General features: G+C 45.2%; 1 protein-coding gene across 2 annotated transcripts in view; it reads right to left on the reverse strand.

Moving 5' to 3' along the window:
* LOC122799857 (grpE protein homolog 2, mitochondrial-like) overlaps positions 1 to 10,860 on the reverse strand; it is a 159,789-nt gene extending 148,929 nt beyond the window's left edge. The window contains exon 1 of one of the 2 annotated variants that reach the window (XM_044069202.1): positions 10,484 to 10,860. In XM_044069202.1, coding sequence (XP_043925137.1) covers positions 10,484 to 10,494 — 11 coding nt within the window. In that variant the 5' untranslated portion in view covers positions 10,495 to 10,860. Of the gene's footprint in view, positions 1 to 10,417 lie in introns of both variants that reach the window. The other variant, XM_044069201.1, reaches the window with a different exon arrangement.
* Between the last annotated feature and the right edge of the window lie 6,123 nt (positions 10,861 to 16,983).

Consider the following 16,983-nt stretch of genomic DNA (forward strand, 5'->3'; position numbering starts at 1 on the left):
GTTTTGCAAATCTTGGAGGAAGCTAGGCGGCCTAAACTGTTTCCAACGTGGTAGTGGGAAATAGCTGCCAAGTGAACTTTGATAGTAGAAGAACTAGCCCCTTGATGAAAAGTATGCGATAGAAAGTCTAGAACTGCTGGGATAGGAGTGAAGGGATCCAAATTCCTATGCTCCGCCCAGACAGAGAAACGTTTACATTTACTCTTGTAGATTTTCCTGGTAGACTGTAGACTGTTTATGGGCAGCCACCAGGATGGCCTTAACTGAGGAAGATATACTGGGAGTCCTAGCCATTAATGGAACTGGATCAACCAAGCTGAGAGCTTGAGGTAGTCCAGGTCGGGGGTCTTCAATCCTAAAGGATGAGAGATCAGATCCGGAATGGGATCTAAAATCCAGGGAGGATGTACTAGATGAGACCTTAGGCATGGGAACCAGGTTTGGCGAGGCCAGAATGGGGCTATGAGGATAACTCTGCTCCCCAACTGACGAGCTTTCTGCAAGAATTTTGTCATTAATGGAAGAGGAGGATAAGCATACAGAAGACCGGATGGCCAAGCATGAACCAGAGCATCTCTGGGGACTTCCCCTGGTGGGGGAATTAGCGCAAAGAACTTGCTGCACTTTGTGTTCGAAGGCGAGGCAAACAGATCGCAGCAAGGTTGACCCCATTTGGGGAAGGTTTGCTCCACTACTACTGGGTTCAGGCACCACTCATAAGGTGAGAGGATCGTTCGACTCAACCTGTCCGCTAAAATGTTTGACCGACCCTGGAATGTGCGTTGCTATGAGAAAGCAGTTGGTGGATATCACCCATTCCCACACTCTCATGGCCTCCCTGCAAAGTGGGTACGATCTGGTTCCTCCTGTTTATGTACCAGACTACCGACATGTTGCCTGTTTGAATTGCAATAGTCCCTGGGGGAAGAAGGGGATAGAGTGCCTGCAACGCTAGAAGCATCGCCCTCATCTCCAGGACATTGATATGCAATGAGTTATCTGTGAGAGTCCACGTGCTTTGGACGGATCTGCCCATGCAATTCCCCCCCCACCCGAGGAGAGATGCGTCCGTGGTCACCGTGACTTGGGATGGGGACAAGATGAAGGGGCGCCCTTACCGGAGGTTTCTGGAATGGAGCCACCAAAGTAGCGACTCCCTGCAAATCCTGCTGAGGGGAATAGGTGTAGACAGGGGATGATGTAAGATGGACCACTGAACCTGTAAGGTCCATTGAAGGATTCTCATTTTCAGATGTGTGATAGGCGACAGATTGATGGCCGCTGCCATGGACCCCAGGACCCTCAGGACTAGTTCCGCTGGGGCGGGCTGATGGTTGTAGAAGAGCCAGAATGTGAAGGTTTAGATTGCAAAGTCTGTCCGCCGTCAGAAAGACTTTGGATTGTATAGTGTCTATCCTGGCCCCTATGAAGTCCAAAATCTGAGTAGGTTGAAGGGAGATTTCTTGTGGTTGATCATGATCCCTAGATGGCAAGCTAGATGCAAGAAATAGTCCCTGCCTGAACAAAGTTGATGCCTGGTGGGGGCGGTTAGGAGCCAGTCGTCCAGGTAAGGAAAGACTGGTATTCCCTGAAGCCTCAGGTGGGCCCCTACAACTGCCATGACCTTGGTGAACACCCTGGGGGCTGTGGTGAGACCGAAGGGTAGGACCCTGAAATGATAATGGCTGGCTCCCAGCCGAAAGCGGAGATGCCTCCTGGATCGCCTTTCCATTCGAATGTGGTAGTACGCATCCTTGAGGTCTATCGAGCACATCCAGTCGCTCTCCTTAAGAGTGGGAGAATGGATTGAGTAGTGACCATCCAGAACTTTTCTTTGGCGACTGACAGGTTCAGTGTGGACAGGTAGAGAATGGGCAAGTCCCCAGTCTTTTTTGGCACCAAAAAGAACCTGGAGTAAAAGCCTGATCCGGATTGCCCAAGAGGGACATGCTGGATGGCTCTTTCTTAGCAGCTCTCGTAATTTGAAGGCTGCTGCCTCCCTCTGATCCCTCTGATTGGGTAGAACATCGGGGAGACTCCCTGACTGCAGAGGATACGTTAGGAAAGGGATAGAATAGCCTCTGGATATAATTCGGAGCACCCAGCGATCTGTCATGATGGACTCCCAGTTTGCTAGGTGCTTCGAGAAGTGCCCCCCAACTGCCTCCAGAGGAGAGCAGTTGGGCAACCCCTTACGGCTGCTGCGTGGGTCGATCGGAAAAGGGTTCCCTCAACCCAAAATTCTTCGGCCCCCCTCTGCCTCTGGACTGGCAACACCCTGTCCTCCTCTGCGTCTGAAGGATGAAGGATCCGGAGCGAAACGGGATTGTTGAGCTTTCTGGAACCACGTCTTCTTTTGTCCTCTTTGGTTCCTAGAGTAGGAACTCTGAGGAGCCGAGAAGCGAATCCCGACAGCAGACATTTTCCCGTCTTTCTCGCTCTGGAGAAGCACATCGCGGACGGTTTTGCCGAAAAGCATAGAACCGTCAAAAGGGGCATTCGCGAAGGACGCCTTGAAGGGTTCCGCAAAATCGCAGAGACGGAGCCAGGCCCGTCTGCGTAAGAAGACGCCCGTTCCGCTGGCTCTAGCCACTCCCTCCGTGGCATGGGAGAGAAGCCGCATGGATGTTTTAGTAAAATACTTGAGAGTGGCTATTCGAGCCAAGAAGGTCTGTTTGTCCTCGGCCGACATGGACTCTGGGGGTGACTCAGCGTACTCTTTGATCAGGTCCCACTGGAGCCGAATTACATGTGCCATATAATTCAGTGACCTTACAGAGATGGTTGCTGAAGGGAACATCCGCTTTCCAAGGTGGTCCATCATCCGAGACCACTTGTCTGGAGGATGTACCAAGGAACTCTCCTGTGTTAATTCCTTTTTAGTGGCAGCCGCCACCACCATGGCATCCACTGGGGCACCTGTCCTGTCCATGGAAGGGCTGAGTATCCTGTCAGGTCTCTTGGTATTGGCTCGACAGTGTCCGGCTCCTTCCAAGCCCTGGTAGTTATTGGGTCCACCAGGGGGTCGGCGGGAGGGGACACCCAAGAGGTAGATGGGCCTGCGTCGAGCGCCTCCAGAAACACAGACTCAGAGGAAGTTTTTTGGGCAGACCACCCCCCCTCTAATGCGCAACATTTCCATAATGTCTCCAAAGGAGACGTCTTTGGGGGTGACCTTGGGGAACCTTCCCCTTCCTCTAAGTCCGTGTCTTCTGTGAGGGACTCAGGTGAGACCAAGTGCCTCCTCTTGCACTTTCGTTGGGAGGGACCTCCTCAACCCCTCCGCCCCAAAAGAGCAAGTATCTATCCCGGCAGAGTGCAGCCTCCCAAACATCTCTGATGCTCAGGTGAAGGTCGCCCTCTCCAAAGCAAAATACACTACTTCCATGGGACCAGATGGCGTCCCGGGTTGCGTCCTACATGAACTCCAAGAAGAACTAATCCCTCAAGTAAAACTGCTGTACAATCTCAGCTTCACTACAGGATATGTGCCCAAAGAATGGCGTACAGCAACAGTGGTCCCACTCCACAAAGGTGGCGCCTCTGCGGACCCTGGAAACTATCACCCCATAAGCCTGACTAGCCTAGTATGCAAGGCTATGGATAGGATCATCATGGAACTCATAAACAAAGACATTTGGGACCTACAGACACTAGATCCTACCCAATTTGGCTTTGTCAAGGGCAGATCCTGCCTTTTGAACCTGGTCGACTTCTTCGAAACAGTCACCAAGGCCATAGATGAAGGGAAGGCAGTCCACACAGCCTATCTGGACCTCGCAAAGGCATTTGACACAATACCCCACTCGGGCATCATAGATAAGCTATCCAGCCTAAATATAAACCCCTATGTCACAAGATGGGTCGCAAACTGGCTCAAAGACAGAACCCACAGAGTGAGAGTTGCTGGAGCCATGTCAGACTCGAAACCGGTCACAAGTGGCGTCCCACAAGGTTCTGTCCTGGGAGATCTCTTGTTCAGTATTTACTTTTCTGAGGTACAGGCCAACATGGGAGGACTATGGCTCACCAAGTGCGCAGATGACTGCAAACTGGGTGCCATAATCAACTCTCCAGCAGACACAAACATCCTTCAAAAAGGTCTCGCAGAGATGGATAACTGGTGCCAGAGCCATGGTCTAAAGCTAAATGCCAAAAAGTGTATAGTCATACCCTTTAGCAAAAACAATGTGCCCACAAATTATCACATAGGTGGTATCCCATTAAGTACAGAGAAAGTAATTCGGGATCTGGGGACCCAAGTTGATAGCAATCTCTCCTTTGACAACCACATTGCCAAAGTTGTTAGAAAGACCTTCTACATAGCCCACCTCATCATGAAAAAGGATTCACATCTAGATCAAGAGAGGTAATCGTGCCCCTTTATTCATCCCTCATCAGGCCCATCATAGAATACAATGTCCCCTTTGGGATGTATCTTACCAGACACTTGCAGCAATTGGAAAGACCCCAAAAGTACCTCACAAGTACATCACCAGGAGGATCAAAGGACTCAAACAGATGCCATATGCTGCTCGGTTAAAAAAAAACTCCAGCTCTACTCAGTTGCATACCGCCTACTTCGAGGTGACCTATGCCAGACATATAAAGCTATGTCCAACCCAGAATTAATGGACATGCTCCACCTCAGTAAATCTAAATCCCTTAGAGCCACGCACTCGAGGGACTTGAACCTCATCACAGAAATAAACAGAACATGCTGGAGGGACAGATTCATAACCCAGAGGCTCCCTTCACTCTGGAATAGAATTCCAGTTCATGTTAGGCAGAGCACGTCACTGACTCTCTTCAAGAAGAATCTTGATGAGTGGATGGGGGATCGTAGGTGTGTCCTGGGGATTACTTCCGTGTCACTATTAGACAGAGACACAGTAAACTAAACTTTAAAAAGGGAACAGTATACTCAAATCAAGGGGTGGCGTAAGCCAAACACAAATCGGGTTAGGCTTATAAATGCCCCAGGGCAGATAGCCTAGTATGAACCTATGAACCAACAATGTCCTGTTCCTCAACGGGAACCATCTGGGATGTAGGCGCAGGCTGTCCCTGGGGCCGGATGATGGAAGACAGGCCTGTCTGAGAGGGAATGGCGGGTGGATCCATAGCAAGAGCCTGGGGCCTCGAATCCCTTGAAAAGACCCTCTCCATGACGTCGAATACCGAGGGAGAACGGCTTTCCCTAGGATCCGAAAGCAGTCCCCTCGGATCAGACGTGCGGATCGGCACCTGAGGTGACCCGATCGGATCCGAAAGGGTAGTGTGCTCAGACCTCAATGGAGCCAAAGGCCCACTAACCCCTCCGGATCAGACGCTCAACTCACGGCCCAGAGAGCTCGGATCCGACAGACTCGAGGGTACAGTCGGCACCAAAGTAGGAAACACTGTCTGCGCCAATACCACCCCGGCTCCGAAGCTAGTCGGATCAGACAGCTCCGAACCCCGATTGTGGGTCGGAGAAGGAGCAATGGGGGTCAAGCTCCCTCCGAACTCCGATAGCGGGTCGGAGAAGGAGCAATGGGGGTCGAGCTCCCCCCCCGGTGGGGGAGGCAAGAGCACTCCCAACTGCAGCTGGGCCTGAAGAAATCGACGCATCATCTGGTCCATGTCTGCGTCAGATAAACTCCTCATAGATCTGGACGTGGCGGCTTAGACGACCTCGAAGGTGACCTGGTCTCCAGCTCCAGGGAGAACGGAGCCGGGAGGGGGAAGGCCCAGACACCTTAAGGGAGGAGACAAGCTTGGCAGAGCCGATTGAGCTGACTCGGGACCTTGTCTCTCTTTTTCCCCACTCCATGTCCTTCTCTTTCTTTTTGCCGTCCCTTTCCTCCTAGGCCAAAGAGGGAGGTTGAGTCCCGGCCAGGGGATCGGAGGCGGTAGATGGAGCAGCCGCAGCTGGCGCCACAGAGGAAGAGGACGATGAAGGGGAATCAGGGGGCAAAAGGCCTGCAAGGATAAGCTTCGTCCTCCTACCCCTCAAAGCCCTGGGGTTGAAGGCTGCAAAAACAGTGCAGCCCGAAGTAAGGTGGTCAACTCCCAGGCAAATAACGTGAGTGTGGCCATCTGCTGGGGATAGCTTATGGCCACATTCGGAGCATTTAGAAAACACAGCTTTTGGGCCTTCAGACATATTAGAAAAAAAAGAAAGGAGAGAGTACAGGCCCACAGACACACACCTTCACACATGCAGAGGTGGGAGAGGAATAAACTTTAACTAACCAAGAAGTTTTAAAGCTACCCACAAAAGCTAAGGGAGTTCACACACACAAAGATAGAGAAAATTTGACAGAAAAAGTATATATAAAATCCTAAACTCACAATACCACGCTCAGAGTTAGTTCTAAGAAGCTTACAGAAGCCGCGGCAAACGGATCTGAGGGTTAGAGGGAGGTGGCAGGGCATTATGGGTAGGGGAGGAGCTTGGAGATCAGATCTTTTAGCTAGGAAAGCTGCCGGCTCGGATCCGAATTGGATCCGAAACCCACAGGTTGCTGATCAAATGAAGTTTAATTACTTCAGATTGTCGATTTCTCAGATATGACTAACTTAGTATATGCACGTCCGTTTTTTGCTCAATCTCACTATTAGTATGTGGGCAATTTATAGCAGCAATACCAAATGAATAACAAGCCAATCCCAAAACACTCGTCCAACAGCAATACGACAAAACAAATGGCTTGGTCCCCTCTCTCTACTCTCACTAGTACAAACCAGAATCAATTCTCAAGACTACTAAAGCACAAAGTGTAGAGCTACCACAGCACTTATTCCAGACCTTACAAGGCTGGTATTTTAGTCATTCCAGTAATACAAGATCAAATTCAGTTAAATAATTCATAATCTAGTAAACAGCACAACATACAGCAGTCTGTAGCAAATAAGTATTAGGGTATTTACAGCAACACTGACAAAAAAATTCAAAATGAGCACACCGGCCAACACAATTTTCTACAGCCATCTGAGGCATCAGTAAAAGCACATTTACAATCCATCTGTCACCATAAACTCAGCAGGGAAAAAAAACAAACAAAACACTTATCCCAGACATTGCAGGGCTGTTTAAACAAGTAGGTTAAGAGCAGCAAGAAGTGCACGTAACTATGGTAAAATACAGAAAGCTCTCCTCTGAACAGAGGTCTCTTCCTAGATGTTGCAGGTTTTAAGGTCGGTCAGTCAGAAAAAAGGGATGGCTACACCTGGATACTGCAGCGTGTACTAATTTTAATTCACCATCCTGCTCTTTATTGCCCAACAAGAGCAAGGACTGACCCAGTGTAGAGAGACGTACAGGGGAAGAGGGGGAAAAAATTGGTAAGGATTGTAAATTATACCTTACTGGATGAAGCCTCACAGTATCTGCAGTTCCACACCACTTTCATGCCGATGCAAGAACATCATCAGGGATTACTGTGCTATTATGATATAGGAGTTGACAGTCATAATTTTTTTTTGGAAAATGACTGATGGTCAGTTCATTTAAAGCTCAAGAGGTAAATCATATTACAACAGAAAAATGACACAGATTATGATCATCAGGCCCAACCGTGCTTAAATTCATTTTGTAAGTAGCACTACATAGTTGGAATTCCAACTGCCTGATTATTTATTTTTTATTTAACATTTGTTGAGTCTTTGGAATGTGGGAGGGAGACGAGCGGAGAAAAGAAACCCACACAGAACACAGGAGAACCTCCACAACAGACAGCACCCCAGCCGAGAGAATCGGAGAACCTCTCTTGCTGTGTGGCGTGCGCGTATTAACCACCGCTGCTGTGCCGCCCAATACTTTGTTACCCTTGCCTCAGCAATCACATTACGCTTGCTGTATGGCACTCCTCTAATAAATTGCACTTCTACAAACAGCACGCTAATATATGTATCTGACACACGTCTAAAACAAGTTTTCTACATAAAGATTAATTAAGCTGTGAAGAATGTTTTATCTACCCTCAGTTACTAAATTTGAAGCAGGTACATACAGGGTGGGGAGGTTGACATAATGGTTATTTACTTTGCAGGTGCAAGGTTTGATTCTCACATGGGGTAATTGGCTAGGCTTAAAATGACACCCGAGGGCAGCTAGCCTAGTACCAACCTATGTATATGTATGTATATGTGTCATTTAAGTTTATCACATGTACAAGTCAGATTAGCAACAGGCAGTACAAACTTTACAAATACAGTACTTAAGCTATGTATACTCAAATTCATAGCATAGTCCTAGAAGAATTTGCTTCCAGGACCCCCCACTAAAAAGAGCCAAAGTGCTGTTGGAAAACCCAGTAAACAAATAAGTTTCAAAATCTGCAATACGTTTTTGACACAAAAATGTAGTTAAAGCAGCAAAATAGCTTAATGCCTTCCTAAAGGCGAACTTTACATTCACAGTGCTTTAGATGTCTTAAGTCGAAACCAGCAGACACACTTGACAGGTGAACTATATTGTCTACCAGCTCGGTTACATGAGGTAGTAGTCCCCACGGCAATTACAGTGAAATCTGATGACCGAGATGTTATATATACATATTGTATGCCAGCTATTGAGAGTTACACAATTTAACGCTTGGTTAACTCAACAGTTAGAAAGCTGTTTCTGTACAAATGGGATGTCTGCTTGAAAGAGGAACTGCAGATCATCACCCAATGCTAGAAGCATCATAGCAATACCCATCAAACGCTTAAATCAGGATAACCCCCATTAAGTAAATTGGGCTATAATCTCCATCTCTAATTTCAGACACACGAACGATAAACTGAAAATTGGGCTGGAGGTTTGACGTCGAGTGGTATGCATTCCAGTAGAGAATATCTAAATTAACAGAAAGCTTTCAAAATAGTTGTCACGCTTCGATTGTTACAGACAGCTTTTCGGAATGGCTAGTTTAATGCAGTGCAAAAACTTGGCCAGTGGGACGGACGCACTTAGATTTTGTATACGAGCAAAAGGGACTTTACTACTACAGAGCAAAAACACCGGTCTTTATTGGAAGATATGATTGCCACCTTTTCAAACGCCCAAAGTGGGACATTTCTTGTACAAATATGAGATTTTGCAGGACAAAACATAGCCATGCTAGTACAAAGAACAGAACTTCACTTTTTTGCTAAAATAAAAGCTTATTTTTTGTAGCATTGCATTCCTTATGCTTTTTCATATAATATGTGTGTTTCAGATACGAAAAACTGTTTTATGCAACTATTAAATAAAACTTAAGAAATATATTTTGTGTAAAAATCTCAGGACATTTGTCATTTTTTTTTTCGCAGGACACAACTGCCCAAAGTGGGACTGTCCCACGCAAAGAGGGACAGGTGGTAACCCTATTGGAGGATCGCACACCTCTGTTGACACGCTACCTACTCTTCCACTCTGCCGCCAGCAGCATGCGTCTGGCGTTACTCAGGCAACACTTGCCTACGTGAAAAGCACCACCAGTGCTATGGACTCGCTTCTTACACCAGAAAGCGAACAGTAACACTCTCAACAGGGGGAGGGGAGCAAACCACATAGCGTGACAACTCAGGTCTCCGGCCTAGTCGGTCTTTATTTACATTTTCATGACTGTTTTAAAAAGAACAAGTACCTACCAAAGGCATCCTTACGAATGATGGCGTGACAAGTAAATTAAGTGTGAGCTTACTCAAAACAAAACCATGTTGCTCTGAATTACGTAACTCCAGAAGCTAGTTATTGAAATACGGTTTAAAAACTTACAAATTAATGTATTATATCGAAGTTGACCTAAATGGGGAGGGACTCTCTGTAGTAATAGTAGTTTTGATCATATGATGTAATGGCACTATGCCAACAATGCAGGCTGCTGAGGCAAGGCAAGAGTGGATTGTAGAGTCCGTAGCAGTAACAATATAAGGTTAAACAGAATAGGAAAACGTGGTTTTTTTAAGTACACACATACATTTTATAATATATATTTGTATATAATATAAAAGTATATATATATACACATACACATACACACACACACATATACATACATACACACACTACTGAATAAAATGCAGTAAACACACCGAGACCAAGAAGTGAAACCAGGTGCCCTAGTGACAAACAATGCAGCAACAATCAACTTAAGCAAGGAACCAATGCAACGCAAGCCCACTAAATGTACACTTAATAAACCATCACCACATCAACCAATGACGATAGTTCAGTATGCAGCTGCTCTGCGTGCCACCTTTAAATACTTTCACTTTTTCATTACAGCAAGTTGCCACATATCAAGAGCCTAACTGTTCTGAAACAGATAACCGTCAGAGACTATATGAACACATTAATTTCTAACGGTCTAAAATCTCATTTACGTACTTATTATAATGCTCTGGTCCACCTTATACTAATTACCAGACAACGGCTTAAGGAAAACTGAATAAACCTTACCCAACACCGGATTTTGAGGTCAATAGTAAAAAACTGTTGAGAGGATTACAAGCCGTCCGTAAATACCTTATAGCCATATTCAGAAAGAATGACCATTCTCGGCACCGGCGTGCTGAGCTTGGCGTAAACTCCGCCTTGATGAGGAAGGAGGAGGGGGCTGTGTCTCATCGCGGAGTACGCGCGTAGATCGTATCTGTGGGAAGCTTAGTTTTATGGACGACTACTTCAATACTTTTTCTGTTGGTAATCGACCCGGACTCTTCAGATCTCTTACTCCTGAAGCATTTACAAACGTAAATTAATCAGTGGCACTATTTTCAGCAAGAATGGGAGGACATGGAGTAAAATAAGTGAAAAGATTGACTACTTGTCACCTGTTTTATGCCAATCTTCCTTTGTTTGTGTAATCCAGCCTTTTGTTTTCTCAAAAATATAATGCATTTTAAACCGGAAGTCGGCAATTTTGAGACAAACTCGGATATCCCTCAAAATCGAGAACAGTTAAGACGAAGGGTACATTTTTATTTATTTATTGACATTTGTTAACCAGGTTAGTCCAGCTGGGTTTGTGGCCCATTTTCAGTGGAGACCCGAGGAGAAAAGCTCCAATTTAACAACACAGTAAACAGTAAAAAGATATAAACTTGACAATGTAAGACAAATCTGCTTGATTAATAAAAGTAAGTGGAATAGTAAGACAAGTGGTGAACTAGGTAATACAAAGTATATATAATACAGAATAAATGTAATTACAATTCAGAGGTAAACAGTTTATTTGCACATTAGTAGATTAGTCATTAGGAGAGAGGTATAGAGAGCAGAATAATTTGTTTGTGTTTGAGGCATTGAGATTGCACGTGGAGTAGACGAGGGAGGGGTGTTGAAAGTTTAGGTTGGGGCTTGACAGGGACAGATCTTAGTGTTAAGTAAATAGTAGACTGTAATAACATTTTATTTACAGTCGCACTGGAAGTTTAAAGCTGAGAAATTGAGAATACATGTAAACGTAGTTATTTAAATAATCCCAGCATTATATATTATTTGTTTTCAAAAACCTTTATACTCGTCAATTTCTTCTACCTTCGCTTGACAAGACAATATAGTCTCACGCTCAGCTGAAGCAGTTAACCTAACGCAAGTGTAAAGCTATGACGTATTTCCGGAGGCTTGGTAGCTTGTCAGAATGTTGCGTCATGTTTGACATCTGCCGCGTCGTCATTCTGAAAGCCATGAGAATTCCGGAGGAGCGACGGTCAGTATTTCTAAGGGGCAGTCAGCATATGGTGTACTTGTGAAGTTCTGATTAACTGCTTTATATTACCGATTTTATATTAAACGGAAATCTTAGAGTTATACACTTTGTGTGAGGTGGAAGCGTACGTCTCAGCTTCTCAGCACTAAAAATCTGGACGAAGCTAAAATAATGGAATGACAAAGGTCGCAAGATAGGGACAGACTTTAAATATTGCTGTTGTTAACTTAGAAGGTTGCTAGAATAACAGGTTTTGCATTAATATGTATTTTCTGAATGATGTGAAGTCTGAAGCTCAAAGAACTGCCATTATTTAGTGGCTTTATTACTCAATGATGTGCCTGAAAAATATATGAGGTGCTGAGCAAAAATAAGAGGCACAAATCTGGATTTTCTATGAAATCTGGACAGCTGAGTGGTATGGGAAAAGGACTACAGAGTACCTGGAAACTGTAGAATTCTAGAATGTTGTATTAGTTTAGGGGGCCTGTCACTTCTTTTTTTTTTTGCCAGTTGCGTTTCTAAGGAAGTGGAGCCCTGTTAACCCTTCAGTCTCAGTGTTAAAAGACTGTGGGGAAGCGGTTGCAACTTGGTTACAAACAAAGCAAGTTCTGTCTGTAACTCTGTGTGTATGGTAAGGATTCACGAAGCCTCCGTGTAAGAGTTATAACTCTTACACGGAGGCTGCAGTTAAACGGAGTGATGTCAGCATGCTTTGCATATTCATGAGAGCATGCTGAATCACACCTAAGTCTAACATGATCCGTGTAAGACAGTAGGGGGCGTGTCCGTAGGCTGAGCACTGCAAGTGGACACGCCCCCAGAAGTGTAAAAGTGCCCAAAGTAAACACCCACAACAGAGTCCACGGAAATGTGAATAAACACAACACGACACAACACATGCCCCCACAGACGCTGAACATAAAATATATAAATGAACATGTTATATATTTTTTTTAAATTGTAAAGATGTTTAACCGTGAGTGCGCTCGTTTGCAGGCGTGCCGTAAGCGCAGCTACAGTTAGCAGTCAGTGGGGAAGCATATAAGAACTAAATATGCAAAATAAGCCAGGAAGCAATAGCGTAGCGGTAGAGATGTTGGCTGAAGAGCAGGCATTCATGGTTCGAGCCCCCACAACACCAATTTTTTTTTTTTCAAAATAAGCAGGAAACAAGTCCCTGACAAATATGTACACATAAAACCACAAGTTATGTAAAATGTAATGAAATAGCCCATTTATATTGAAGACATGTGAGGTAGCAAAAGAATAAAAAATGCCAGATGTGCTCATAGCTGAGCTATAGTTTAACAGAGTGAGTGCATCTGCCCGTAGATGAGCAGTGGTTTAACTGGTGCAAAATGAGTGCCCGTAGCTGAGCAGTGGTCTAACACGCTAAATCTATGTGCCCCTAATTGAGCTGAGCTTAATATGCGTGCCAATAGCCAAATGAGGTTTAAAGCAGCGTACCCCGTTTGAGCAGAGCTGCGCATCGCGCAAACAAGCTAACCGATGGGCAACGTTGAGCAAGCCGTATCAAAACTGCCTTTACACAGACACACCCATCAGCATGTCTAGACAGTCATGAAAAATAAAAAGCAGTGGCCAGGTTCGAACCCAGAATACTATACACCATACTCAAGGTACAGAACCACTAAGCCATGACAGCAGTACCTTTAAATGCAATAATAGCTAATATGTAGGAATGAAAAACTAGAGCATAATAATGCAGGTTTACTGAAGTTGATACAATTCCAAATTGGCCAATCACAGATATGTGTGGGAAAAACAGACTATATAAGCCCCATAGGCGGGAATACACAACATAAACGATTGTAGAACTGACCTGCAGGCAGAATGACAGGAGTAGGAGAGGGTAGTTGCTTTCGAGCACAGAGGTGGGGTGTTGAGGAGTCCAGGTACATGGTCTGGCTCCTAGTCCATAATCATGAGGCCCAACTCATACAGGGCCAGGTCCTCTGGGGAGCATACAGGGCCGAGGCGTGGGACCGGTTGGCTCATGATCTCAACAGTGCCACAGGGATTCCAAGGACTGGTGAGCAGGTCTGTCACCACCATGCGGACCTGAAGAGACGCAGGCAGGACCAACTGAACCTTTGGATCCAGGAGGCCCGGCAAACGCCCAATGCCCCACTACTGAGTAAGTAACATTTAATTATGTATGTAAGAAATTAAACTAGCTGATATTATGGAGATGTGAATTCCAATATTACTTCATTTATATTACAGCTGCAGGTGTCCGTTCTGCGAACCGCAGAGCCTATGGCGATAGTCTGGTGCGGTTGCACCACCAGGCAGGTCAGTAATCCACTACCAGTAACTGTAAAGAAATATAAAAGTATGACAGTCAGCAAAAGAGTGCAGTGTAGTCAGTAAGGAATAAAATCTGCAAGTAACAGTGTGAAAGTGTATGCAAGTATTGCTTGATTACAAAAGTGTGTTTCAGCTTGTAAGTTAAACCGATAAATGAAACTGTCTGACATATATTCTGAAATAAAAATGCCCTACCTGTAAGAAAATAGTACACAACCTGCAGCAGGCTGAAAAGTATAGCTGCAGAAGATGATGAAATCACGTGTGAAATATATCCCTGTGGAAATACTGAAACATGACAGAAGTGAGACTGCTGGAAAGGATTGTAATAACTACAGGTAAAACATGTCAATAAAGCCTAGAAGTAAGTACCATCCTGAATAGTAAAATGAAAGCAAGTGAGAGAGTGTGAGAAAGTGTCATGAATCCAGCAATACAGTAGTAATAACCCCTGAATAAACTATACTGCAGTCAAGACAGAATGAAATGCATGTGAGATTCAAAACCATCTGTTCAAAGTGTTGCTGCATCTGGAATGTGTATCCCAAAATCTGGATATGTTGCTCTCAGTCTGCAATATGCAGATAGGATGATTGTCTGATATACCAAACATCCACACTTGTCTACAGCTATATAAAGCAAATGTAGCAGGATGATGTAGCTGAACAAAGCTAGATATGAATGTGTATGAGGAACAATAAAATGTATATTGATGTTGCAGTAACAGTCCTATCACCAAGTTGAAATAGTTATCATATAGGAAACTGTAGTTAAAACAGTAGTGTGTATATAACTGTAGCTATTAGAAATGTACAGCATATGTATTGTTATTCGAAGGTGTTAATATTACTTTCTTTACCCCACCCTATAACCACATATAACCCATTCCACATGAAAATGGTATGTGCAATCACAATTAACACCCCTGGACGTTTGTCCTGTTGGGTCATATATATTTGCATGTCCGTTGATGCATCTGCCCTGTTCATACATCCACACCTGATAGCCTGTTGCCATCAATTAACCCTGCATGTTGTTGGACTGTGTATTTCTGTTCAAATTATGCATGTGTTATGCACGCTTTTCAATGGTGTGAATATCTGGGTGTTTGGTTAATGGGAATACTAATGCATGCTGTTACAACTAACTGTGAATGGTATTATATGTCACTAACCCAAACTGTCATGACATAATGCAAAACATAGGACGACAGGGAAGGCGGGTTCCAGCAGACCCACCTCTCCCACCTCAGCTGGCGAGTGCACCTGGCACTAGTGCCGAGTCCGGACCCTCCTCCGGTGGCCCTGTGCCACCTGCGGGTGGAAGTGCTGCAGGGATGGGGCTCGCCCCTCTGCAAGTGTGGCCGGAGGAGAACCACCACTCACCCTCCGTGGCGTCCGGACTGTGGTGCGTGGGAGATCGGGACTCTGTTCTCGAGCCCCTATGCCAGCTCGAGGCACGGGTGGCGCAACTAACGGGCATGCCTGTTGCTCCGCCTACACAGCCCCCAGCACAGCCCCGTCCTGGGCAGTGAAGGAACAGTGGCAACTGCCTATGGGTGGGGATATCAGTTCCACTGTTGCCATCTGTGGGCTCATGGGCTCTGGATATCCAAACCTCCGTCCCGTCAATTGTGTAACCCCCCACGTGTCATACACCGCCCTGTATGCGTCTTGTTTGTCTTGTCTGTTTACCTACCCAACCTACCTCCCCAGCTGTACCGACTTCCTTCACCTGACATACCACTCTCACCTGAAAAAGGGCACTCTGTACCCACAAAAAAATTACGCCCCATACATAGCTGCCCATTCCGCACACATGTCTGCTGGACATGGAACCTATCAATTACAATTGGCTGTACAACAAGTATTATTGTTGTCCTGACACCTCTCTCAGGGGTGGAAGGTTTCAAATGTCACACCAAATTACATACATATGCACAGCTGTTGCTGATGAAGAAATGGGCAGCTATGGGCCTTACCTACATCCCTCCTGCACATCCCAAGCTTGTTTCTCTACTGTCTTACCCTCTTTGTGACCCCTTTTTCACCACTTTCCTGTCTCCCCATTTTCTTTTCTTTCAAAGAAAATAGCGCGGTTGTGCGCCAGAGTAAGCATCGTTAAGCGGTTGTAAGTGGGTGTGCTCTTGTGTGCGTGGAGCTAACCGCCAGTGTGTATGCGTGAGCTCCGCGCAAACCAGCGCTAACCCGGTTACAACTGCTTAAAAGTGCCTTAGTCACTTTGACAGGTCTTGTAGTCAGTTCAGAAGCAAAATAAAATCCTACTGGCAGTCCCGAACCCAGGACCTTGGAAACAGTAGTCTGCATGACTTACCACTAAGCCATGACTCTTATACAAGAACATTGTGCTAAAATAAATATATCATGTAATAGTAGGAATGAATGTAAAGGGAATATAGATGTGTAGTACACAAAGCATGCCATTTAGAATTACTATCAAAACTAGTGGATTTCCATAATTGTAGTGTGTGAACAGAAACAGCCATGCTAGTTGGTAGCTAGTAGGTAATAATGTCACTATAGCACCTTGCAAGCCACACACATACTCACAGCAGGATAATCACTGCCCATACCCCACAACCTCTTACAGGAACACATCTGGACCAAGTGATAAAATATGTGGAGCAAAGGCCCAAAACCAGGGACACATTACAAATAATGTTACAACAAACGCAGACAGTTCAGAGAGTAACAGGGTCTGCATTTTGTGGGATGTTTGGAAGGGTATGAAGTCTGAAACTTGAATGTTTGTCACCATATTCTGACTTGAGCCCAGAGTGATTTGCCAGAAAAAGGTGTGCATGAGATATTGACCAAAATATGAGGCAGAAATGTGGACAACCTGCAGATATCTGTACACATGACGGATCTGACACCACCATATTTGAATAGTTAAGAGCCTAGACATAGCAACAGTGAATGACTTACAGGGATGCCCCACAGACTCCATGTGAAATGTA

Source organism: Protopterus annectens, chromosome 4.part0 (genome assembly GCF_019279795.1).
Source record: "Protopterus annectens isolate FY-2018-M chromosome 4.part0, PAN1.0, whole genome shotgun sequence".
Classification (NCBI taxonomy): domain Eukaryota; kingdom Metazoa; phylum Chordata; order Ceratodontiformes; family Protopteridae; genus Protopterus; species Protopterus annectens.